This window comes from Bufo bufo, chromosome 3 (assembly GCF_905171765.1).
Source record: "Bufo bufo chromosome 3, aBufBuf1.1, whole genome shotgun sequence".
In the NCBI taxonomy this organism is placed as follows: Eukaryota; Metazoa; Chordata; class Amphibia; order Anura; family Bufonidae; genus Bufo; species Bufo bufo.
The window spans coordinates 446,536,191-446,561,658 of record NC_053391.1 but is presented as its reverse complement, the minus strand read 5'-3'; the positions used below and the strand labels follow the sequence as shown (position 1 = coordinate 446,561,658).

Here is a 25,468-nt window from a genome sequence, read left to right as displayed (position 1 = left end):
TATACTGCTCCAGCAGAACCAAATACCACAGTGCAGCACAATATACTGCTCCAGCAGAACCAAATACCACAGTGCAGCACAATATACTGCCCCAGCAGAACCAAATACCACAGTGCAGCACAATATACTGCCCCAGCAGAACCATATACCACAGTGCAGCACAATATACCCCACAGCAGAACCAAATACCACAGTGCAGCACAATATACCACCCCAGCAGAACCAAATACCACACTGCAGCACAAAATACAGCCCCAGCAGAACCAAATACCACAGTGCAGCACAATATACTGCTCCAGCAGAACCAGATACTACAGTGCAGCACAATATACCACCCCAGCAGAACCAAATACCACAGTGCAGAACAAAATACAGCCCCAACAGAACCAAATACCACAGTGCAGCACAATATACTGCTCCAGCAGAACCAGATACTACAGTGCAGCACAATATACTGCCCCAGCAGAACCAAATACCACAGTGCAGCACAATATACTGCTCCAGCAGAACCAAATACCACAGTGCAGCACAATATACCACCCCAGCAGAACCAAATACCACAGTGCAGCACAATATACTGCTCCAGCAGAACCAAATACCACAGTGCAGCACAATATACTGCTCCAACAGAACCAAATACCACAGTGCAGCACAATATACTGCCCCAGCAGAACCAAATACCACAGTGCAGCACAATATACTGCTCCAGCAGAACCAGATACTACAGTGCAGCACAATATACTGCTCCAGCAGAACCAAATACCACAGTGCAGCACAATATACTGCTCCAGCAGAACCAAATACCACAGTGCAGCACAATATACTGCTCCAGCAGAACCAAATACCACAGTGCAGCACAATATACTGCCCTAGTAGAACCAGATACCACAGTGCAGCACAATATACCCCACAGCAGAACCAAATACCACAGTGCAGCACAATATACCACCCCAGCAGAACCAAATACCACAGTGCAGCACAATATACCCCACAGCAGAAACAAATACCACAGTGCAGCACAATATACCACCCCAGCAGAACCAAATACCACAGTGCAGCACAAAATACAGCCCCAACAGAACCAAATACTACAGTGCAGCACAATATACCACCCCAGCAGAACCAAATACCACAGTGCAGCACAATATACCGCCCAGCACAACCAGATACCACAGTACAGCAAAAATACTGCCATCCTCCTCACAGTATAAAACTGTATCATGGTCCTGAGCATAGCAATACAGTTGAATTCAGGAGGGAACCTCCAGCCACTGGCCAGGTGCGTAAGTGTCTGATGCCAATACATTAACGCTGACAGCATCAGATTATGTACCTGGCTAACGGCCAAGAAGAGGGCTTCTGCGGCCCACCTGGAAATGTATCTATAGTACAGTGGTGGCGAATCTATGGCACGGGTGCCAGAGTTGGCACTCAGAGCCCTCTCTGTGGGCACCCACCCCCTGAAAAAAGCCTATGCTGTACCAATATGCCTTAGACTTTTCCTGCCATTCATCAGCGCAGGGCACACTATGAACGGCACAGGCAGCGCACTGAATGTAGGCAGGCTATTATAGCTAAATGATAAAGAACATGGGAAATATACTATATTGGCCTGTAGTGTTCAGGTTACATTGCCGTGTTGGCACTTTGCCATAAATAAGTGGGTTTTTGGTTGCAGTTTGGGCACTCGGTCTCTAAAAGGTTCGCCAGTCCACCCATTCCTGTAGATGACATTGTACACCAGGTAGCCTTCTGTGGAGGGCACCTGCCCCTGCTGTCTCCATGTACATCACCTGAGGTGCATATGACCCTTCCTTCCATGATGTGCGGCAGTGAGGGTGACAGGGTGCTGAGCGCCCATGGTGGTGTGGAGGGACCCCGCCCCTTATGTGAGCGCCCCGCCCCCTCCTGCATGCACAGTCTCCTCTGCGGGCACACTGCTCCTACCTACCGCCTCAGCACAGGGATGGAGAACAGGCGCTGCTTCACCAACCGCTTCTCCGACTATAAGGGCAACCTGGTCCCCGGCCAGAGGCGTGAGCTGGGGGCTCCGCTCATCCTGCAAACGGTGGAGCGCATCCTGGGAAAGCTGCCGGCACAGGGGGGACAGGAGGGCGGGCTGTACGGAGGGCTGGCCGGGGTGGCATACATGCTCTACCACGTCTCGCAGTGCCCGCTGTTGAGCCCTCACAGGGACAGCTACCTGCGCCGTGCAGCCTCCATCATCGAGTCGTGTGTTGCGTACTATGATCGCGAGCCCGACCGGGAGACCCGCGCGTCCTTCCTGCTGGGTGGCGCTGGGGTCTACGCGGTGGCCGCGATGATTTACAAGGCGCTGGGACTGACGGACTTCCCGCAGGTACTGGAGCGGTTCCGGGCGCTGTGCGACATCTGTGCGCCTGTGGGATTTTTGGAGTGCGGCTCTGACGAGCTGTTCGTGGGCAGGAGCGGGTACCTGTGCGCCGCGCTGGTCCTGAGGCAGAAGCTGGGCATAGAGGTAAGAGGTCAGCCTGTAGGCACCTGGAATAGTCTCTGAAGGGCACAGAGGGATACCCTGGTGCCAGGCTGCTGTGCCCACAGAGGGAGACCTTTCTCCTCAGTGCCCTTATGTAGAAGGTAAGTGGTGTTCAATTACAGGATTCATATTGTGTCATCTCCATTCACAGCTATGGGAATTTCAAAAATGGCCAAGCCCCACAGCAGTGACTGGAGAGCGAGGCCACAAGTGCGTCCACCGCTATGGGACTGGCGGAAATGTCTGAGAAGGTGACCACACGTGAGCGGCTGCTGGCCCTTCACTTCAGGGGCCCCATTCTGGAGATGGGAGCGGTCCCAGAGGTGGGATCCACAGCTATCCGACATTTGTGGCGTACGTGCGATATTACATCAATTTTGAGATGGGGAAACCTTTATACCAGGCACAACGCCTTGTAGGGCTAGCTCAGCCTTGCACTTAGTGATCCATTGTTTCATTCTGGAGAAAAAATACCCTAAAAGGGGTTGTCCGGGATTATTCTGTTAGGCTCCATTCACACGTCCGCAAATGGGTCCGCATCCGTTCCGCAAAATTGGGTGCGGACCCATTCATTCTCTATGGGGATGGAATGGATGCGGACAGCACACAGTGTGCTGTCCGCATCCGCATTTGCGGAGCGCGGCCCCGATCTTCAGCTCCGCAAAAGATAGAACATGTCCTATTCTTGTCCGCAGCCGCGGACAAGAATAGGCATTTCTGTAGGTGGTGCCGGCCGGGTGTGTTGCTGGTCCGCAACACACCACGGACGTGTGAATGGAGCCTTACTGGCCTGTCCTCAGGACAGTACATCATTATCAGATCAGTGCGGCACCCCCAACGATCAGCTATTTGAAGGTGAGTGCCATGGCCTCATGGTCATTGGTCACCTGGCCTGGGCGCAGCTCAGTCCCATTCAAGTGAATGGACCTGGGCCTCAGTACACAGTCCACAGCACTCACACAGCTGAGTGGTGAAGGTGCCAGGAGTCAGAGCCCCACTGATCAGATATTGATGGCTTAGGTTACTTTCACACCAGTGTTTTTGCGGCCCCATTGAAGTGAATGGGTCCACACCCGAGCCGCAAAAACTGCAGCTCAGATGCGGACCCTAAAAACGGTCGTCTGCATGAGGCCTTAAGTGAGTGGCGTCATTGCATTCAGCCATACTGAATCAGCCCGGTGTGTCTGCCGACTGTGGCTGCCCTGACCCGATCTGTGAGCACACTGCAATAGCCCCACTATCAGATATGAACCGACTGTATCATAAATGAATACGGGTCAAGAGGAGCCGCGGTTGACCCAGAACATACGGCTGACGCACAGACTGTGTTTCCTGCGCTGATCACGGTCGTGTGCATGAGCCCTACAGTAAACTTCCTAGTGGCGGACTCCCTTTAAGCCCCCCATACTCATGCAGGCTTGTCTTGGTGGTGTTCTCAATAGGAAGAAGGGAAAAGGTGTAGACACCTCTGGTGGAGTCTTGCCTTCTTTAAGGCTCCATTTAGACGTCCGTAGAATGGGTCAGCATCCGTTCCGCAATTATCCGGAACAGGTGCGGACCCATTCATTCTCTATGGGGCCGGAAGAGATGCGGAGAGCACGCTATGTGCTCTCCGTATCTGCATTTCCGGAGCGCGGCCCCTATCTTCCGGTCCGCAGCTCCGCAAGAAAATAGAGCATGTCCTATTCTTGTCCGCAATTGCGGACAAGAATAGGCATTTCTATGGGGGGTGCCGGCCGGGTGTATTGCGCATCCGCAGTGCACTACGGATGTCTGAATGGAGCCTAAGGATTGGTGAGTTGACATTTAACATGCTTGACCTTTGATTCCTCCGACATCTGTGTCAGGGGAGAGCTAGAACATTACCACACATGTCAAATCGTCAGCCAGGTCCTGCCAAAATCATCAGGGGGCTCGGCTGAGCATGCGTGATTGTTTCTTTGGGAATAATGGAATACACTACTCTTCTGGCAGCAGCTTACGTCACAGCAGCCTGACACCTGTCATTGAGGGACGGTTAAGACCCCCATACACATTAGTTGTAGGCCAATACTCTGATGTGTGTGAGGGGCTTCTGACTCTCCCCTGACAGATGATGTCAACGGAGAAAAGGATTGGGCAAAATGAATAATTTTCGCCTGATCCTTTTGTTCTCCCAGTAGATAATCCGCCACCAGAGATGTTTGGCAGCAGCTTTGTCCTCTCTCCTCATAGAATACACATACACGTTCAGTCGGGCCAAATGTGTATGGAGGAGTCGGGAGAGATAGCGGTCAGCTTTCACAGCTATTGAATTGTCAGTCTGGCGTCTTTAGGCTCCCCCTTAACTATAGTGTACTGATCTCATTCAGATTGTCAGATTCAGTCAACTAGGGATAGCTTGAACGCCCCATACACATTAAGGGTCCATTCACACGTCCGTAGTGTATTGCGGATCCGCAATACACCCGGCCGGCACCCCCTATAGAACTGCCTATTATTGTCCGCAATTGCGGACAAGAATAGGACATGTTCTATTATTATGCGGAGCCGCGGCCCGGAAGTTCAGGGTTGCGCTCCGGAAATGCGGATGCGGAGAGCACATAGTGTGCTCTCTGCATCTCTACCAGCCCAATAGAGAATGAATGGGTCCGCACCCATTCCCGATATTGCGGAACGGATGCGGACCCATTTGCGGACGTGTGAATGGACCCTAATCCTTTCCTAATGCAGCGATTTTCCGTTTTCGTTTTTCCCTCCCTGCATTCCCAGAGCCATACATTTTTTATTTTTCCATTCACATGTCCCGCAAAAAAACAGGTCCTCATACGGCTAAGTTGTGCTTTCTAATGCCACCTGCGTAGGATGTAGTGCGAATTGGAGAAACAATTTCCAATGGGGTGGAATTGGAAAAGAAACACAATTTCGCCACAGGTTTTACCGTTTTTTTTTTTACGGCGTTCCCTATGCAGTAAAACTGACTTGTGCTCTTCATTCACCAGGTCAGTATGAATTTGGTGATAAAACATATGTATAGTTTTTCTTGCATTTGTGTTTTAATACAAAAAAAAACCTGCAAAAATGATTTGTTTCTTTTCATCACCATATTCTGACCCCCATAACTTTTTTTTTATAGTTATGTCTACGCAGATGTGTTGGGGCACATTTTTTGGGGGGGACTATCTGTAGTTTTTGATACTATTTTGAAGTGAATAGATTTTTTAAAATATTCTAATAGTTTGAACTTTTCGGACGTGGCAATGTTTATTTATTTATTGTTTATATATTTTATATGTAAAATTGGGAAAGGGGGTGATTTATAATTAATATTTTGGTGTTTTTTAAAACTTTTTGTTATTTTTACTGTTTATTTAATAACTATCCTGGCATCTTTTCATCCCTTGTCCTATTCACCCTAATAGAGCTCTATTAGGGTGAATAGAACTTCACACTGTCCTTGCTGCCCTGTGACCTGTGCACACAGCAGCAGTGAGATTACCATGGCAGCCAGGGCTTCAGTAGCGTCCTGGCTGCCATGGTAACCGATCGGAGCCCCAGAATTACATTGCAGGGGCTCCAATCAGAAGCTGCCACTGCCACCAATGAGGGGGAGGGGAGAGGACCCTGTGGCCACTGCCACCAATGATTTTAATACTGGGGGGTTGAGAGGGGCGGGCGCACTGTGCCACCAATGATTTTAATGGGGCGGGTGGTTTGAAGGGGGGAGGGAGGGAGCACTGCGCCACCAATGATAATTAACCTTTAATACAGGAGGTGGGTACTGGCAGCAGATCAGCGGCAGTTAACCCCTCAGGTGCCGCACCTGAGGGGTTAACTGCCGCTGATCGCAACTCCCTGTCAGAGGCACGGTGCCGGCTATGCGATTCTGCTGCCAGCACCCGCCTCCTGTATTAAAAGTTAAAGACCACCTTATATGGGTTCGGACTTTGTTAACTAGCAGGCTACACAGAGCGGCGCCCAGGGATGTCCCAGCACTTACTATTATTACTGGGCGCTGCTCCGTTCGCCCACTGTGCCCCATTACTGTCTTCTGCTCCATATGCTAATTACTATCAGAGCAATGGGGAGGAGACATCAGCTTCTCTAGTGGGCGTTCCTTCCCCCTGGCTGTAGCGCTGTCCAATTTCAGCACAGAGAGAAGGAACGCCCAGGAGAGAAGCTGATGTCTCCTCCCCATTCCTCCAATAGTAATTAGCATATGGAGCAGGAGACAGTAATGGGGCACAGGCGCACAGCGGGCAAACGGAGCGGCGCCCAGGAATAATATTAAGTGCTGGGAGTCTGGGACATCCCTGGGCGCCGCTCCGTGTAGCCTGCTACTTAAAGTCTGGACCCATGAAAAGTCCTATCATTGGTTGGGCAGTGCGCCCGCCCCTCCTCCGCTCCTCTCTCCCCATTGGTGGCAGCAGCACAGGGGGGAGGGAGAGACTGCTTCCTTCTCCCCTGTGCTGCTGAGGAAACATGAGCGCGCTGACAGCAGCGCGCTCATGTTCTGTGATACTAGACTGCACAGCCCAGTATCGAAAAAATGGAAATCCCGGTATCGTACCGATACCGGGACAAAAGTATCGATGGGTATCGAAGTTTTGATACCCGCAACAACCCTATTTGAATGGTATGGGCTCTTTTGCATGCGGCGATGCCCATGATGTTATTTTTTAAAATTGTTTATTTAGATTTTTGGGAAAGGAGAGTGATTTGTATATATATATATACACACAGTCGTGGCAAAAAGTTTCGAGAATTACATATATATTGGAAATTGGAAAAGTTGCTGCTTAAGTTTTTATAATAGCAATTTGCATATACTCCAGAATGTTATGAAGAGTGATGAATTACATAGTCCTTCTTTGCCATGAAAATTAACTTAATCCCCAAAAAAACTTTCCACTGCATTTCATTGCTGTCATTAAAGGACCTGCTGAGATCATTTCAGTAATCGTCTTGTTAACTCAGGTGAGAATGTTGACGAGCACAAGGCTGGAGATCATTATGTCAGGCTGATTGGGTTAAAATGGCAGACTTGACATGTTAAAAGGAGGGTGATGCTTGAAATCATTGTTCTTCCATTGTTAACCATGGTGACCTGCAAAGAAACGCGTGCAGCCATCATTGCGTTGCATAAAAATGGCTTCACAGGCAAGGATGTTGTGGCTACTAAGATTGCACCTCAATCAACAATTTATAGGATCATCAAGAACTTCAAGGAAAGAGGTTCAATTCTTGTTAAGAAGGCTTCAGGGCGTCCAAGAAAATCCAGCAAGCGCTAGGATCGTCTCCTAAAGAGGATTCAGCTGCGGGATCGGAGTGCCACCAGTGCAGAGCTTGCTCAGGAATGGCAGCAGGCAGGTGTGAGCGCATCTGCACGCACAGTGAGGCGAAGACTTTTGGAAGATGGCCTGGTGTCAAGAAGGGCAGCAAAGAAGCCACTTCTCTCCAAAAAAAACATCAGGGACAGATTGATCTTCTGCAGAAAGTTTGGTGAATGGACTGCTGAGGACTGGGGCAAAGTCATATTCTCCGATGAAGCCTCTTTCCTATTGTTTGGGACATCTGGAAAAAGGCTTGTCCGGAGAAGAAAAGGTGAGCGCTACCATCAGTCCTGTGTCATGCCAACAGTAAAGCATCCTGAGACCATTCATGTGTGGGGTTGCTTCTCATCCAAGGGAGTGGGCTCACTCACAATTTTGCCCAAAAACACAGCCATGAATAAAGAATGGTACCAAAACACCCTCCAACAGCAACTTCTTCCAACAATCCAACAACAGTTTTGTGAAGAACAATGCATTTTCCAGGGAAAAGTGATAACTAAGTGGCTCGGGGACCAAAACGTTGACATTTTGGGTCCATGGCCTGGAAACTCCCCAGATCTTAATCCCATTGAGAACTTGTGGTCAATCCTCAAGAGGCGGGTGGACAAACAAAAACCCACTAATTCTGACAAACTCCAAGAAGTGATTATGAAAGAATGGGTTGCTATCAGTCAGGAATTGGCCCAGAAGTTGATTGAGAGCATGCCCAGTCGAATTGCAGAGGTCCTGAAAAAGAAGGGCCAAAACTGCAAATACTGACTCTTTGCATAAGGCCTCATTCAGACGACCGTATGTGTTTTGCGGATCTGCAAATATGCGGATCCGTTCTTCCGTGAAAAACCGGAACGGATGGTGATGAAGCACTTCCGTATGATCCGCATTTTTGCGGAACCATAGACTTGAATGGGGCTACGGAACGTTTAATGCGGACAACTATAGGACATGTGAGTTTATTTTTGCGGATCCGCGGAACGGAACTACGGATGCGGACAGCACACGGTGTGCTGTCCGCATCTTTTCAGAGCCCATAGAAATGAATGGATCCACATACCATCCGCACAAATGCGGAACGGATCCGTTCATACGGTCGTGTGAATGGGCCCTAAATGTCATGTAATTGTCGATAAAAGCCTTTGAAACGTATGAAGTGCGTGTAATTATATTTCACTACATCACAGAAACAACGGAAACAAAGATCTAAAAGCAGTTTAGCAGCAAACTTTGTGAAAACTAATATTTTTGTCATTCTCAAAACTTTTGGCCACGACTGTGTATGTATGTGTGTGTGTATATATATATATATATATATATATATATATATATATATATACAGTACAGACCAAAAGTTTGGACACACCTTCTCATTCAAAGAGAATAACATAACATTTTCATGACTATGAAGGCATCAAAACTAGGAATTAACACATGTGGAATTATATACATAACAAACAAGTGTGAAACAACTGAAAATATGTCATATTCTAGGTTCTTCAAAGTAGCCACCTTTTGTGTGATTACTGCTTTGCACACTCTTGGCATTCTCTTGATGAGCTTCATAAGGTAGTCCCCTGAAATGGTCTTCCAACAGTCTTGAAGGAGTTCCCAGAGATGCTTAGCACTTGTTGGCCCTTTTGCCTTCACTCTGCGGTCCAGCTCACCCCAAACCATCTCGATTGGGTTCAGGTCCGGTGACTGTGGAGGCCAGGTCATCTGGCGCAGCACCCCATCACTCTCCTTCACGGTCAAATAGCCCTTACTTTCAAAGTTTTCCCAATTTTTCGGCTGACTGACTGACCTTCATTTCTTAAAGTAATGATGGCCACTCGTTTTTCTTTACTTAGCTAATTTTTTTCTTGCCATAAAACAAATTCTAACAGTCTATTCAGTAGGACTATTAGCTGTGTATCCACCTGACTTCTCCTCAACGCAACTGATGGTCCCAACCCCATTTATAAGGCAAGAAATCACACTTATTAAACCTGACAGGGCACACCTATGAAGTTAAAACCATTTCAGGGGTCTACCTCTTGAAGTTCATCAAGAGAATGCCAAGAGTGTGCAAAGCAGTAATCAAAGCAAAAGGTGGCTACTTTGAAGAACCTAGAATATGACATATTTTCAGTTGTTTCACACTTGTTTGTTATGTATATAATTCCACATGTGTTAATTCCTAGTTTTGATGCCTTCAGTTTGAATCTACAATTTTCATAGTCATGAAAATAAAGAAAACTCTTTGAATGAGAAGGTGTGTCCAAACTTTTGGTCTGTACTGTATATATATATATATATATATATATATATATATATATAAAAAAAAATTTAACTTTTTGTTAGGTCGTCAAGTGGACCACAACTTGCAATCGACCTGCAATTGCGCTTCCAGGTTTTGCCCTTCTCAGACACAGTGGTCACATTTGACCACAGCATCTGAGGACTTAAATGTCCGTGGTTGGTATTACTGCAGATCGCGAACATTAACCGTGGGTGTCTGCTGTATGAAACAGCAGGCACCCTGCCCCATGGCACTCGCTCCACTCCATAGTGGGTACCATCTGTACAGCAGATGTCAGAAAGTGGGTAAACTGTGGTTGGCCAAACCTGCCGTCTTCAGAGGGACTGGGTGACAATCTGTTGTTCATGGTGAGCCCCCTCCCTATTTTGTTCTCCAGAGAGAAGGTGTATGGGCACATTTAAACGGGGGTGATTGGAGCTCTAGGGAAAGCCAGAGAAATTTGAAGGGTAGAGTGTGATATATCCTATAGCAAGACCAGTATACTCCAGGCCGCTGAAGAAATGCCAGGTCAGACCTGCTGCTGTTCACCGTCACTCTGCCAAATGGAAAAGGGGAAAATGAATTGAAAATGGCCTTCATAAATCAGTCGCTTTTGATGGAGACCCATGCCCCTTTACTAACACATATGACGTCTATCCCTTGTGTCAGTAAAAGTTTTCACCGTTTTTTTTTATGTAATTATGGTAATCCAGAAAATTGGAGTAACCACATTTATAACTGTCACAGTGTAATTTCACTATTTATGGACAATATCATAGAAATCATGGAAAAAACTGAAGGAGAACATACAAACATTTTTAGGGCGCCTTCACAATTCTGCGACGGAAAATCAGTTCCATTCATTTGCATGATGCTTGCGGAAATCCATGTGCCTACTGCAAAAACAACCCCATTCAGATAAATGGAACTGATTTTCAGTCACTGATTTTCAAATCAGCAACAAAATCTGCTGCATTTGAAGGCGCCCGTGAAGCTTATTTGGCCCTAGTGTGTATGTGTGAGTTTGTAATACAGTAGAACAATTAGATTTTTATTACTATATACAGTTGTTGTGTTCAAAATAATAGCAGTCAGACATCACTAACCTGATCAATCACTGTTTTTGGCAGAAATTATAATTCTACATGGCAAATAATTTACTAGCAGGTGTATTAGAGTAATAGAAATCCAACAGTCATGAAATGCATGCTGCTGATTCTGTGTAATTCAATCACTTATTGAAAGGGGCATGTTCAAAATAATAGCAGTGTGGAGTTCAATGAGTGACGTCATTCATTCTTTGAAAACAGGTGTAAATTATTGCCCTTATTTAAAGGACATTGTTGTAATGGTACAACAAGCACATAAATATTACATACATTCCTGTCCTACCTTTGCCAGAGTTTTCTGATGCCCTGTATTTCTTTCAGAAATTCTCAGCCAGAAGTTCAGATTTTCAAAGATTCAGTGACGTCCCGACTCCTTACTGGTGTGCTAAGCCTCTTCTTCCGCTTAGCAAGGAGCCCGGTGACGTCACCAGCACACAGGATCGTTCTGCAGCTAGCAAGGAGGTAAATGTCACAGAGGGGCGTGGTTTAGCTGACATCACCGGGCACAGAGGGCGTTAGTCTGGGAAGAAGGAGGCAGTATTTGGAGGAGGGACGTCGTCTCACTAAGGAACGCCCCCCTCTGCCGATGACGTCACCGGCCATAGAGGAGTGTTATAAGGAGGTTCTATTGGAGGCAGCAAACTATGCTGTAATGGACCGTTCAGCACACAGCTCCGTTCAGACGATATTCCCCTTTCCAATGCACAGGCAGCTACTGCAAGCACCAGTCTGCCGAACTGCAAACTACACGAACCCTGGAAACCGCGGAACAGGAAAAGCATACAATCGGCTTACACTCCTGGCAATCAGCATACAATCCAATTCCCCCAATAACGAGACGGCACTTCGTTTTGAGGTCAAGCAGAACTGACTACTTGCACATAAAGCCTCTTTTATTCACAATCCACAAACATAGTACTGCCCACAGGGTTTTGAAATACAACCAATCAATATATTACAACACATACAATGTAAGTACAGCAGCAAATCGGACACAATGGGACAATAGAAACACACCCAGCATATTCCTCCCCTCTGTCTAGGAGATAATTGAGTCAATTTCTGTATCTACACAACTATCTCCTAAGCTGAAAAGTTACACTTCTTATAAATTGTTACAACTTTGTGAGTTTACATTGTACATACATATAACTTATATCAATTTAGGCTACTTTCACACTTGCGTTCAGGGTTCCGCTTGTAAGTTCCGTTTGAAGGCTCTCACAAGCGGCCCTGAACGGATCCGTCCATTGCATTCTGAGTGGATGCGGATCCGCTCAGAATGCATCAGTTTGGCACCGTTTGGCCTCCGTTCCGCTCAGCAGGCGGACACCCGAACGCAGCTTGCAGCGTTTTGGTGTCCGCCTGGCCGTGCGGAGCCAAACTGATCCGTCCAGACTTACAATGCAAGTCAATGGGGACGGATCCGTTTGACGTTGACACCATGTGGTGCAATTGCAAACGGATCCTTCCCCCATTGACTTTCTATGTAAAGTCAGGAGTCCCTATTAATATACCATCAGATCAGAGTTTTCTCCAATCCGATGGTATATTTTAACTTGAAGCGTCCCCATCACCATGGGAACGCCTCTATGTTAGAATATACCATCGGATTTGAGTTAGATCGTGAAACTCAGATCCGACAGTATATTCTAACACAGAGGCGTTCCCATGGTGATGGGGACGCTTCAAGTTAGAATATACTAAAAGAACTGTGTAATAACTGCCCGCTGTATTTAACTCATATAAATACCCCCCCCCTGTATTTAACTCATTGGTGGCCAGTGCGGCTGGCCCCCCCTCCCTCCCCTGTATTTAACTCATTGGTGGCCAGTGCAGCCGGCCCCCCCTCCCTCCCTTGTATTTAACTCATTGGTGGCCAGTGCGGCCGGCCCCCCCTCCCTCCCTCCCCTGTATTTAACTCATTGGTGGCCAGTGGGAAAGGTTGTCTTTTGCCGAGATATTTCTCTCACCCAGCATGGGTATATGTAAAATGACACCCCAAAACACATTGCCCAACTTCTCCTGAGTACGGCGATACCAGATGTGTGACACTTTTTTGCAGCCTAGGTGGGCAAAGGGGCCCACATTCCAAAGAGCACCTTTAGGATTTCACAGGTCATTTTTTACACATTTTGATTTCAAAATACTTCCCACACATTAGGGCCCCTAGAATGCCGGGCAGTATAACTACCCCACAAGTGACCCCATTTTGAAAAGAAGACACCCCAAGGTATTTCGTGATGGGCATAGTGAGTTCATGGAAGTTTTTATTTTTTGTCACAAGTTAGTGGAATATGAGACTTTGTAAGGAAAAAAAAAATAAACATTTTCCGGTAACTTGTGACAAAAAATAAAAAGTTCTATGAACTCACTATGCCCATCAGCGAATACCTTAGGGTGTCTACTTTCCGAAATGGGGTCATTTGTGGGGTGTTTGTACTGTCTGGCCATTGTAGAACCTCAGGAAACATGACAGGTGCTCAGAAAGTCAGAGCTGCTTCAAAAAGCGGAAATTCAAATTTTTGTACGCCGGGATCATATAACTAAGGCCTCTTTCACACGGCCGTTTTTTTTTTCCCGTTTACTGGCCGTTTTTTGCGGTCCGTATACGGAACCATTGATTTCAATGGGTCCGCAAAAAAAACGGAATGTACTCCGTATGCATTCCGTTTCCGTTTTTCCGTTCCGTTTTAACATAGAACATGTCCTATATTTGGCCGCAAATCACGTTCCGTGGCTCCATTAAAGTCTATGGGTCCGCAAAAAAACGGAATGCATACGGAAGTGCATCCGTATGTCTTCCGTATCCGTTCCGTTTTTTGCGGATCCATCTATTGAAAATGTTATGCCCAGCCCAATTTTTTCTATGAAATTACTGTATACTGTATTTGCCATACGGAAAAACGGAACGGAAACGGAAACACAACGGAAACAAAAAACGGAACAACGGATCCGTTTAAAACGGACCGCAAAACACTGAAAAAGACATACGGTCGTGTGCAATAGGCCTAAGGGGTATCCAGGTACATAATTATACAAGGGCAGTATAACTCAGGAGGCCTATCAGGCATTATACGGTGGTAATATAAGTTATATTACCCCCTGTATAATGTCCCATGATACCCCTTGGTTATATTACCCCCTGTATAATGTACCCTGATTACCGTTAGTTAAATAACTGAGGGGTATCAGGGGACATTATGGGTAATATTATAACTAAGGGGTATCAGGGTACATTATACAAGGGTAATATAACTGAGGAGGACTCAGTGCTATCAGGGGACATTATACAGGGGTCCTTAGTTATATTACCCCTGTATAATGTACCCTGATACCCCTAAGTTATAGGGGTATCAGGGTTGAGGAGGGGCTGGGCGCAAGCAGGCAGGCCATGAGGCGAGGTAGTGGGGGTACATACTTTTTTTAAAGCTTTTTAGTCTTACTTTGTTTTCTTCTTAGCTTGCCTAGGGGCCGGCCGGCCAGGGCAGGGCCAGGCAGAGTTCTTGGGAAGTTCCCACAGTGAGCCACACACAGACACAGTCCTCCTCTGGACCTCTCCTGAGTCCTCTCCTGTCCGAAGCTGCTGGGGCCTGGGCTGGGCACAGACAGGCTCACTGACACTAGCAGACGCACGCAGTAGCAGAGCTTGCAGTCGCAGAACAGAAGCAATAGTTTCGTGCGGGTGGGCAGGCACGCAGCTTTACGTGGTGAGTCGGTGACGTCAACAGTGCGGCTGCCGCACTCCCAGCCTGCGCCCCGCCCTGCACGCTCTGCCTCCGCTGGGTCCAAACGCCGCCCCCACCCCCATCTGGAATGTGACTCATGTCTGTGTATCTGTGTTGTCTGTAATGTGTACTTGAATCACTGAGTCACTCAGTAGTACGGGCGGCCAGCCGGGCGCAGCAGCGATTAGCGAATCAGCGGGGTGGGCACCCGGGGGGGGCAAGGAATGACCTTGCCCCCCTGTAGCGACGCCACTGAGCAGAGATATACTGTAAATTTATAAATTACAGGTTTTACTGAATCTTTTCTCACACCGCAGAAGGGAGAGACTGAACTTGTTCTGTGCCCCTCTGATGGAGTCAACCCCCACTACTGAGGAGGCAGGTGGACATCCACTACCTTAAAAAATCTGTTTACTTATTTGATTATTAGCATTTTAGGATGCACTGTTTCCTGTTTACAAGTTTTCCTTTTAACCCATTTAGGCCCAGAGTTTTTTTTGGTTTTTTTGCGTTTTCATTTTGCGCTCCCTGCTCCTCCCTTTTTCTGTTCACCTAGCCATATGAGGGCTTGTTTTTTGCGGGACAAGTTGTACGTTCCAACGCCACCATTTAATATTGCATATGATGTAGTGGGAAGCGGAAAATAAATTCCAAATGGGGTGAAATTGCAAAAAAAAAAAAAAGCAATTCCACCACAGTTTTACGTTTTTTATTTTTATTTACGACGTTCGATGTGCGATAAAACTGACCAGTTACTTTTAGTGTCCTTTCACACGTCCGCAAAATGGCATCCGTTCTGCAATTTTATGGAACAGGTGCAGACCCATTCATTTTCAATTGGGCCGGAATGTGCTGTCCGCATCCGCGGATCCGCACTTCCAGATCCGCACTTCCGTTCCGCAAAAAAATAGAACATGTTCTATTCTTGTCCACAATTGCAGACAAGAAAAGGCATTTTCTATGAGAGTGCCGGCGATGTGCGGTCCACAAAATGCGTAACGCACATTGCCGGTATCCGCAAAACACATATGGACGTGTGAATGGACCCTTATTCTACAGGTCAGTATGAATCCGGCGATACCTTATATGTATAGTTTTTCTTGCGTTTTGATAGTGATAAAAAAAAATTTTAAATGGGAAAAAATCTGTTTTAGTTTTTTGTCGCCATATTTTGACCCCTCTAATTTTTTTGTAATTATGTGTACGGAGCTGTATGGGGGCTCTTTTTTTGCGGGGCGATCTAAACTTTTCATTTTACACCATTCTGGGGTGTGTATGACTTTTTGATCACTTTTTATTTAATGTTTTGTAGAAAATGAAGGGACCAAAAATAGCGGATCGGCCATTTGGACACTTTTTTCCGTTTTGCTGTTTGCCGTATGGGGAATATATTTTTATACTATGGGCATTTTCACACATCGCAACACCCATGATGTGTATTTTTTTTATTTTTTTAGTTCTTTTGTGCTTTCGGTTTTCAGCGCGCTCAGATGCAGTGGTCAGGAGCGGGCGCCATCTGTAAAGACCCTGCCAGCGCCGTACATGTACGGCGCTGGGCGTTAAGGGGTTAAGCTCTTTTATAGAAATGGAAGTCTTAGTGTGTACTTCCAGTCAAACTGCTGCATAAGGCTCTTTGCCCTTTGATTTAGTCGGTGTGTAACATCTAATTTTGCAATCACTTATGAGCTATTCTTTGTGGGACGCTGATTGTTGCTGCATATTTCATAGTAATTGCTTTGAAAATGATATTCAGTCTTGTACTGAATCTATTTTACAGTGTGATAATAATTTGCCTATATAGAAAACCACAGTCTGTCTGATCACAATTTTGTAAGGATCTTCAACGTGGAAATGGTGAGCAAAAGTTACTCCCTATTTTAGAAAAGATAAGGGACTTTTGTACCATTGAGGGGGTTGGCTCTTCAGATGTAGTATCGCATAGCAGCTATTCAGATAAATGGCGACTATATAATACAGGGATTGTTTGTACAGACCATCTCATAGAGGGGGTTCCAGAACAGGTACTCAGCTCTGTGATGTTTTTGTGCCCTAATAGTTCATATTGACAGGGGATGTCTTTATGAGACAATCCCTGTAAAATTATGGTAAAATCCCTCTAAAATTGTAGTAAAAGATCTCAGCCTGTAAACACAGAGCTCATATCAATGTTTCTGGACAATCTATCTGAAAAGAATGCTCCATGTAGCCTAAAAACTTTTTTTTATTTTTTTTTATTTTGTAAAGATCTTATTAGAGCAATAAAATCATTAAAGTGAGTGTGTCACCAGCATTTCATTTTTTTAACCCTTCCCACTGCTCCCTACCATGCTTACAATTAATAAAAACGTTACCTCTGGCATCAATCCTGGACTTAGAAAACCCTCAAAAACGATCTTATAAGATATGCAAATAAGGGCTCGCAAGTGCCCAGGGCGGCGTTACTCTCTTAGGTGCCCTGCTTGCTCAGCCTTCTCATTGCGTCCCCCCGCCCCTTCCTACCCTCTGCCCGCCCATCCTTTCCCTCTGACCGCCTTTGTACTAACTTGTTATGCTGCCGATATCCCCCGCCGGCTCACTCATTCCTTTGGCCGGTGCATGCACACTGCGATGCCCATTCCTTGTACGGCATCACAGTAACTATTGCGCATGCGCCGGCTAACGACTTACGCGTCGTTAGCCGGCGCATGCGCAATAGTTACTGTGATGCCTTACAAGGAATGGGCATCGCAGTGTGCATGCGCCGGCCAAAGGAATGAGTGCGCCGGCGCGGGATATCGTCAGCATAACAAGTTAGTACAAAGGCGGTCAGAGGGAAAGGATGGGTGGGCAGAGGGTAGGAAGGGGCGGGGGGGGGGACGCAATGAGAAGGCTGAGCAAGCAGGGCACCTAAGAAAGTAACGCTGCCCTGGACACTTGCGAGCCCTCATTTGCATATCTTATAAAGATCGTTTTTGAGGGTTCTATAAGTCCAGGATTGATGCCAGAGGTAACGTTTTTATTAACTGTAAGCATGCTAGGGAGCTGTGGGAAGGGTTAAAAAGGTGAAATGCTGGTGACAGACTCCCTTTAAAATGTCTAAATTAATTTTATTTTTTAATGTGTAGAGACTAAGTAATACACTATATTAGTGACATGTAAATTTTTGTTAGAAAACTGTATGTATAGTTGAAGCTGCCAGATAACTATATGATGCAGAGTCTTCTCAGCCTGCCTCTGGTCTCCCTGTGCCAGAATTTACCTTCCTATCCCAGCCGTGTCTCCATAAATGTGTAATCCAGCTTGCTAAGACTAATGTAACCCTGCAGTTTATCTGCTGCCAGTGCCCATCGCTGGCAGAAGTGCTCCCCTCTGTCTTACTAGCATGTTTACTAGTGCTGGGAAGGTTGCAGTGTTCAGCACTGAAAGTAAGTTTACAGTAACATACCACACTTACTGTTAGCGCTGTACCTTACAGCCCCGGTTTCCATTGCTAACCAGAGGCATGCTGGAAGGTGGAGGAAAGTGCCGCTTCCAGCAATCAAGGCTGGCAGCAGATGAAGTGCAGGGTCACTTTAGTCTTAATTACACATTTAGGAAGGCACGACTGGGAAAGGGAGACCAGAGACAAACTGAGAAGCCTTGACATCATACAGTTATCCATTGTCTTCAGAAGAGGATTCTCCTTAGCAAGCTTCAGTAAGAGCCAAGGGGAGACAGTACATACAGTTTTATAATAAAAATTAACACATTTCCCTAATAAAGTGTATTTAACAACATATTCACTGAGCATCCCTACACATTAAAGGGGTATTCCCATCTTGCTAAATCAGCCTGAGCTGCAGTTACAGCAGAATTCACTTCCTGGTTTTCTGCTGGGTGGGCTTAGGCAGCTAGAGTGAAGGCCAGCCACACCTCCTTATGACATCACACTGAGAACTCAGTCCTTGCGTGCTAGTTCATGTGAAGAGTATGACTCATCAGTCTGACAGCCTGCAGTGTCTGTGAGGCCCCTCTCCCTGCTGGGGAGTCATCAGAGAGCCATGTGAAGTGAGCTCAGTGTACAGTAACACGTGGCTGTTCTGCACAGTTTTACACATAAAATCTCAGTCTGATCTTTTTCAAACCCATTCTGTGCATCAAAAACTATAATTACATATTATACATTAGCTCAAAAGCTTGACCAACCCCCACCCACCAGCACTGATGCAGATTTGTTTCCATTACAGCTGTACTCTCTAGTTGTGTATAAACCTTACACTATATATCTTTATAGATGCATATACAGCTCAGCTACATGTGTCTTCTCCAGTCCCCTAACATCACTTTGGCTGAATGGCTTCCTATACAGCCCTGCTACATCTTTATTCTACTCCCCCACTAGCACTGTGTCTGAAAAGCTTCATATACAGCTCTGCTACATCTGTCTGTTTATCTCTTCAACCAGCACTGTGTCAGAACAGACGCATATTTAGCTCTGCTACATCTGTTTTTCTCTTCCACAAGCATTGATGCTGACCCACCACATATACAGCTCTGCTACATCTGTCTATTCCCTTCACCATTAAAACTGTGAACAGCAGCGTATTCAGCTCTGCTACATCAGTTTCTCTCTTCCACCAGCATTGATGCTGACCCGCCACATATACAGCTTTGCTACATCTGTCTATTCCCTTCCCCATTAGAACTGTGTCTGAACAGCAGCGTATTCAGCTCTGCTACATCAGTTTCTCTCTTCCACCAGCATTGATGCTGACCCGACACATATACAGCTCTGCTACATCTGTCTATTCCCTTCCCCATTACAACTGTGTCTGAACAGCAGCGTATTCAGCCTGCTACATCTGTTTCTCTCTTCCACCAGCAGTGCTGCTGACCCGCCAAATATACAGCTCTGCTACATCTGTCTATTTCCTTCCCCACTAGAACTATGGCTGAACAGAAGCATATTCAGCTCTGCTACATCCATCAGCCCCCCATATGCCTCAAACAGCCCCCCATATGCCTCAGACATCCCCATATGCCTAAAAACAGCCCCATTGTGCCTCCATCAGCCGCCCAAGTGCCTCCATCAGCCCCCATTGTGGCTCCATCAGCCGCCCCCCCAATTGCCTCCATCAGCCCCCCAAGTGCCTCCATCAGCCCCCCCAAGTGCCTCCATCAGCCCCCCCAAGTGCCTCCATCAGCCCCCCCAAGTGCCTCCATCAGCCCCCCCCAAGTGCCTCCATCAGCCCCCCCCAAGTGCCTCCATCAGCCCCCCCCAAGTGCCTCCATCAGCCGCCCCCCCAATTGCCTCCATCAGCCGCCCCCCCCAATTGCCTCCATCAGCCGCCCCCCCAAGTGCCTCCATCAGCCCCCCAAGTGCCTCCATCAGCCCCCCCAAGTGCCTCCATCAGCCCCCCCCAAGTGCCTCCATCAGCCCCCCAAGTGCCTCCATCAGCCCCCCAAGTGCCTCCATCAGCCCCCCCCCCCAAGTGCCTCCATCAGCCCCCCCAAGTGCCTCCATCAGCCCCCCCCCAAGTGCCTCCATCAGCCCCCCCCCCAAGTGCCTCCATCAGTCACCCAAGTGCCTCCATCAGCCCCCAATCGTTGGTGGTGCACATAGAAATAATACTCACCCACCACTTATGTCCTCTGACGATGTCCGCACTGTCTCTTCACTGCACGAAGTGTTCTGGTGGTCGCGCATTCGCAGAACTACTGTATATTAGCCGCGGCTCAAAAGAATATGGATCCGCGGCTGGCCGGCGACGTGCGCGCACACAGTGTCAGTGAGGAGGCCGGCCGCAGCATCACAAGAGATAAGAATGCGCAAGCGCAGTCCATGGATGCAGCCGGCGAGCGGTGGCCATATCCATGGGCAGCTTGCATAAACAATGGATCATGAAAATTATATTTCAAAGAGATAACTGCGATTTTTTTTTTTATAAGATATATTTAGAAAATAGTTCATTGGGGGATAAATAATTTAATTAAATAGGATTATGAAGATGGGAATACCCCTTTAAAAAAATTACAATTACACTTTAAACTAGTTCAAAGGGTTATCAAGGTAGAGATAATGATGACCTATCTTCAGGATAGGTTTTTATTATCACATTGGCTGGGGTCCAAGTCCTGAGAGCCTCCACGCTCACTGGAGCTTTGGTTAGCACTGCCAGCTCGAGGCAGTTCACCTAGCACAGCGCTGTACATTGTATAGCTACACTGACCTGCAACTAGGCCATGTGACTGATGTATGGGGACGTCACATGTCCTAAAAAGAGGCAGTGGAGCTCACAGAGCACCAGCGTCTAACAGCTGATCAATGTGAGTATCGGCCCTGTGCCGATCTGATATTGATGACCTATCCTGAGGATAGGTCTTCTATATAATTTTCAGGATAACCCCTATAAAAGGGACCTGTTGCCAACCCTGACATGACTGTTTTAATAGCTTCATGCATTCTCCAGGTAATAACAATTCTGGAACATCTATTCTTATGTCTCTATGTTGTGCCATTCCTTTATTATTACTGCTAGAAGTTATGAATGAATTGCTAGCAGTCTGCAGTAAGGGTACAGAGGGGTGGTAACCAGTTGTGGGGTGTCCCTGCACAGTCTGAAAATGGCAGCACTGATGTGATAAGAGTTAATTTGTGCAGGTACATCCCCCAACTGGTTACCGCCCTTACCCTTACTGCAGACTGCTAGCAATTCATTCATAACTTCTAGCAGTAATAATAAAGGAATGGCACAACATAGAGCCATAAGAATAGAGGCTCCAGAATTGTTATTACATGGGGAATGCATGAAGTTATTAAAACAGGCATGTCAGGAGCGGTGACAGGTCTTCTTTAACTTCTTCCTGTCCATTCCAAGTAAAATACAGCTAATGGAGTGGTCTGGGCCTGTTCATTCATGTTCAATTAGAAGATACTCCATGCTCTGTGTATACATCATTTGATTTAATAAGCTGTCCCTATTATATGACTTTTCCTATATGGGCTTAACAGTGAACCAACAGACCTTGTGTTGCCTTCAGTCATGATGGTGTAAAAATAAATAAATGTCATGCAATGTAAAGAAAGGAAATTATTACATTTAGGTAAAAATAAACAATTAATCATATAATTAATGAATACTTCAAGAAAGTTACCCGAACAACTCAAACATGGAGGCATATATATCTCCAAATAGCAAGGTGCCAGCATTATATCCTCTTGCCGCGCACGTAACGCCGAAAGGCGTCATTGCTGCGGCGCTCCCAGGCTACACTAACGCCGATTGGCGTCATCTCGCGCGAGCCGAGATTTACTGTGAACGCGCGCACACAGGCGGGCGCGTTCACAGGATCGGAAGGTAAGCGAGTGGATCTTCAGCCTGCCAGCGGCGATCGTTCGCTGGCAGGCTGGAGATGCGATTTTTTTAACCCCTAACAGGTATATTAGACGCTGTTTTGATAACAGCGTCTAATATACCTGCTACCTGGTCCTCTGGTGGTCCCTTTTGTTTGGATCGACCACCAGAGGACACAGGTAGCTCAGTAATATGTAGCACCACACTACACTACACCCCCCCCTGTCACTTATTAACCCCTGATCACCCCATATAGACTCCCTGATCACCCCCCTGTCATTGATCACCCCCTTGTAAGGCTCCATTCAGACATCCGTATGATTTTTTACGGATCCACTGATATATGGATCGGATCCGCAAAACACATACGGACGTCTGAATGGAGCCTTACAGGGGGGTGATCAATGACGGGGGGTGATCACCCCATATAGACTCCCTAATCACCCCCCTGTCATTGATCACCCCCCTGTCATTGATCACCCCCTTGTAAGGCTCCATTCAGACGTCCGTATGATTTTTACGGATCCACTGATACATGGATCGGATCCGCAAAACACATACGGACGTCTGAATGGAGCCTTACAGGGGGGGTGATCAATGACGGGGTGATCACCCCATATAGACTCCCTGATCACCCCCCTGTCATTGATCATCCCCCTGTCATTGATCACCCCCCTGTAAGGCTCCATTCAGACGTCCGTATGATTTTTACGGATCCACTGATACATGGATCGGATCCGCAAAACACATACGGACGTCTGAATGGAGCCTTACAGGGGGGGTGATCAATGACGGGGTGATCACCCCATATAGACTCCCTGATCACCCCCCTGTCATTGATCGCCCCCCTGTCATTGATCACCCCCCTGTAAGGCTCCATTCAGATGTCCGTATGTGTTTTGCGGATCCGATCCGTGGATCCGTAAAAAACATACGGACGTCTGAATGGAGCCTTACAGGGGGGGTGATCAATGACAGGGGGGTGATAACCCCATATAGACTCCCTGATCACCCCCCTGTTATTGATCACCCCCCTGTCATTGATCACCCCCTTGTAAGGCTCCATTCAGATGTCCGTATGTGTTTTGCGGATCCGATCCGTGGATCCGTAAAAAACATACGGACGTCTGAATGGAGCCTTACAGGGGGGTGATCAATGACAGGGGGGTGATCACCCCATATAGACTCCCTGATCACCCCCCTGTAAGGCTCCATTCAGACATTTTTTTGGCCCAAGTTAGCGGAAATTATTATTATTTTTTTTTCTTACAAAGTCTCATATTCCACTAACTTGTGTCAAAAAATAAAATCTCACATGAACTCACCATACCCCTCACGGAATCCAAATGCGTAAATTTTTTTAGACATTTATATTCCAGACTTCTTCTCACGCTTTAGGGCCCCTAAAATGCCAGGGCAGTATAAATACCCCACATGTGACCCCATTTCGGAAATTAGACACCCCAAGGTATTCGCTGAGGGGCATATTGAGTCCATGAAAGATTGAAATTTTTGTCCCAAAGGGAGAATTTGTGAGAAAAAAAAATAAATAATCAATTTCCGCTAACTTGTGGCAAAAAAAAAAAAATTCTATGAAATCGCCATGCCCCTCATTGAATACCTTGGGGTGTCTTCTTTCCAAAATGGGGTCACATGTGGGGTATTTATACTGCCCTGGCATTTTAGGGGCCCTAAAGCGTGAGAAGAAGTCTGGGATCCAAATGTCTAAAAATGCCCTCCTAAAAGGAATGTGGGCCCCTTTGCGCATCTAGGCTGCAAAAAAGTGTCACACATCTGGTATCGCCGTACTCAGGAGAAGTTGGGGAATGTGTTTTGGGGTGTCATTTTACATATACCCATGCTGGGTGAGATAAATATCTTGGTCAAATGCCAACTTTGTCTAAAAAAATGGGAAAAGTTGTCTTTTGCCGAGATATTTCTCTCACCCAGCATGGGTATATGTAAAAAGACACCCCAAAACACATTGCCCAACTTCTCCTGAGTACGGCGATACCAGATGTGTGACACTTTTTTGCAGCATAGGTGGGCAAAGGGGCCCACATTCCAAAGAGCACCTTTAGGATTTCACCGGCCATTTTTTACAGATTTTGATTTCAAACTACTTACCACACATAAGGGCCCCTAGAATGCCAGGGCAGTATAACTACCCCACAAGTGACCCCATTTTGGAAAGAAGACACCCCAAGGTATTTCGTGATGGGCATAGTGAGTTCATGGAAGTTTTTATTTTTTGTCACAAGTTAGTGGAATATGAGACTTTGTAAGGAAAAAAAAAATATTAAAAAAATCATCATTTTCCGCTAACTTGTGACAAAAAATAAAAAGTTCTATGAACTCACTATGCCCATCAGCGAATACCTTAGGGTGTCTACTTTCCGAAATGGGGTCATTTGTGGGGGTTTTCTACTGTCTGGGCATTGTAGAACCTCAGGAAACATGACAGGTGCTCAGAAAGTCAGAGCTGCTTCAAAAAGCGGAAATTCACATTTTTGTACCATAGTTTGTAAACGCTATAGCTTTTACCCAAACCATTTTTTTTTTACCCAAACATTTTTTTTTATCAAAGACATTTAGAACAATAAATTTTGAGAAAAATTTATATATGGATGTCGTTTTTTTTGCAAAATTTTACAACTGAAAGTGAAAAATTTCATTTTTTTTCAAAAAAATCGTTAAATTTAGATTAATAACAAAAAAAGTAAAAATGTCAGCAGCAATGAAATACCACCAAATGAAAGCTCTATTAGTGAGAAGAAAAGGAGGTAAAATTCATTTGGGTGGTAAGTTGCATGACCGAGCAATAAACGGTGAAAGTTGTTGAGTGCCGATTTGTAAAAAAGGGCCTGGTCACTAGGGGGGTATAAACCTGTGGTCCTTAAGTGGATATACCCTGCATTATTTTGGAATTCCATGTGGTTACCTCAAACATACAGACTACATGTAAAGCTAGCATCAAGAGATACATGTAAATGCCCATTTTTACCCATTTTTACCTTTTTAAGAACTGAAAAATAAAAAGATGTCTCCGCAATTATTTTTATATTGTACTAGAACAAAGAACAGTACTCTGCCATCTGCTGGACAAACACGCTACTGCTGAAATACTGCAGATACAAAAACAGACAACTGTAAAATCAGATCTACACTAATTTTTACCCTGTGCTCCTGGTGAGTGTCCATTTTTCTATCAGCTCCTTC

The 25,468-nt window shown here is 46.2% G+C and overlaps 1 protein-coding gene across 1 annotated transcript in view; it reads left to right on the top strand.

Moving 5' to 3' along the window:
* The first annotated feature begins 1,966 nt into the window (after positions 1 to 1,966).
* LANCL3 (LanC like 3) overlaps positions 1,967 to 25,468 on the top strand; it is a 68,213-nt gene continuing 44,711 nt past the window's right edge. The window contains exon 1 of the mRNA XM_040421968.1: positions 1,967 to 2,497. Within this exon, the coding sequence (XP_040277902.1) occupies positions 1,967 to 2,497 (531 nt within the window). The remainder of the gene's footprint in view (positions 2,498 to 25,468) is intronic.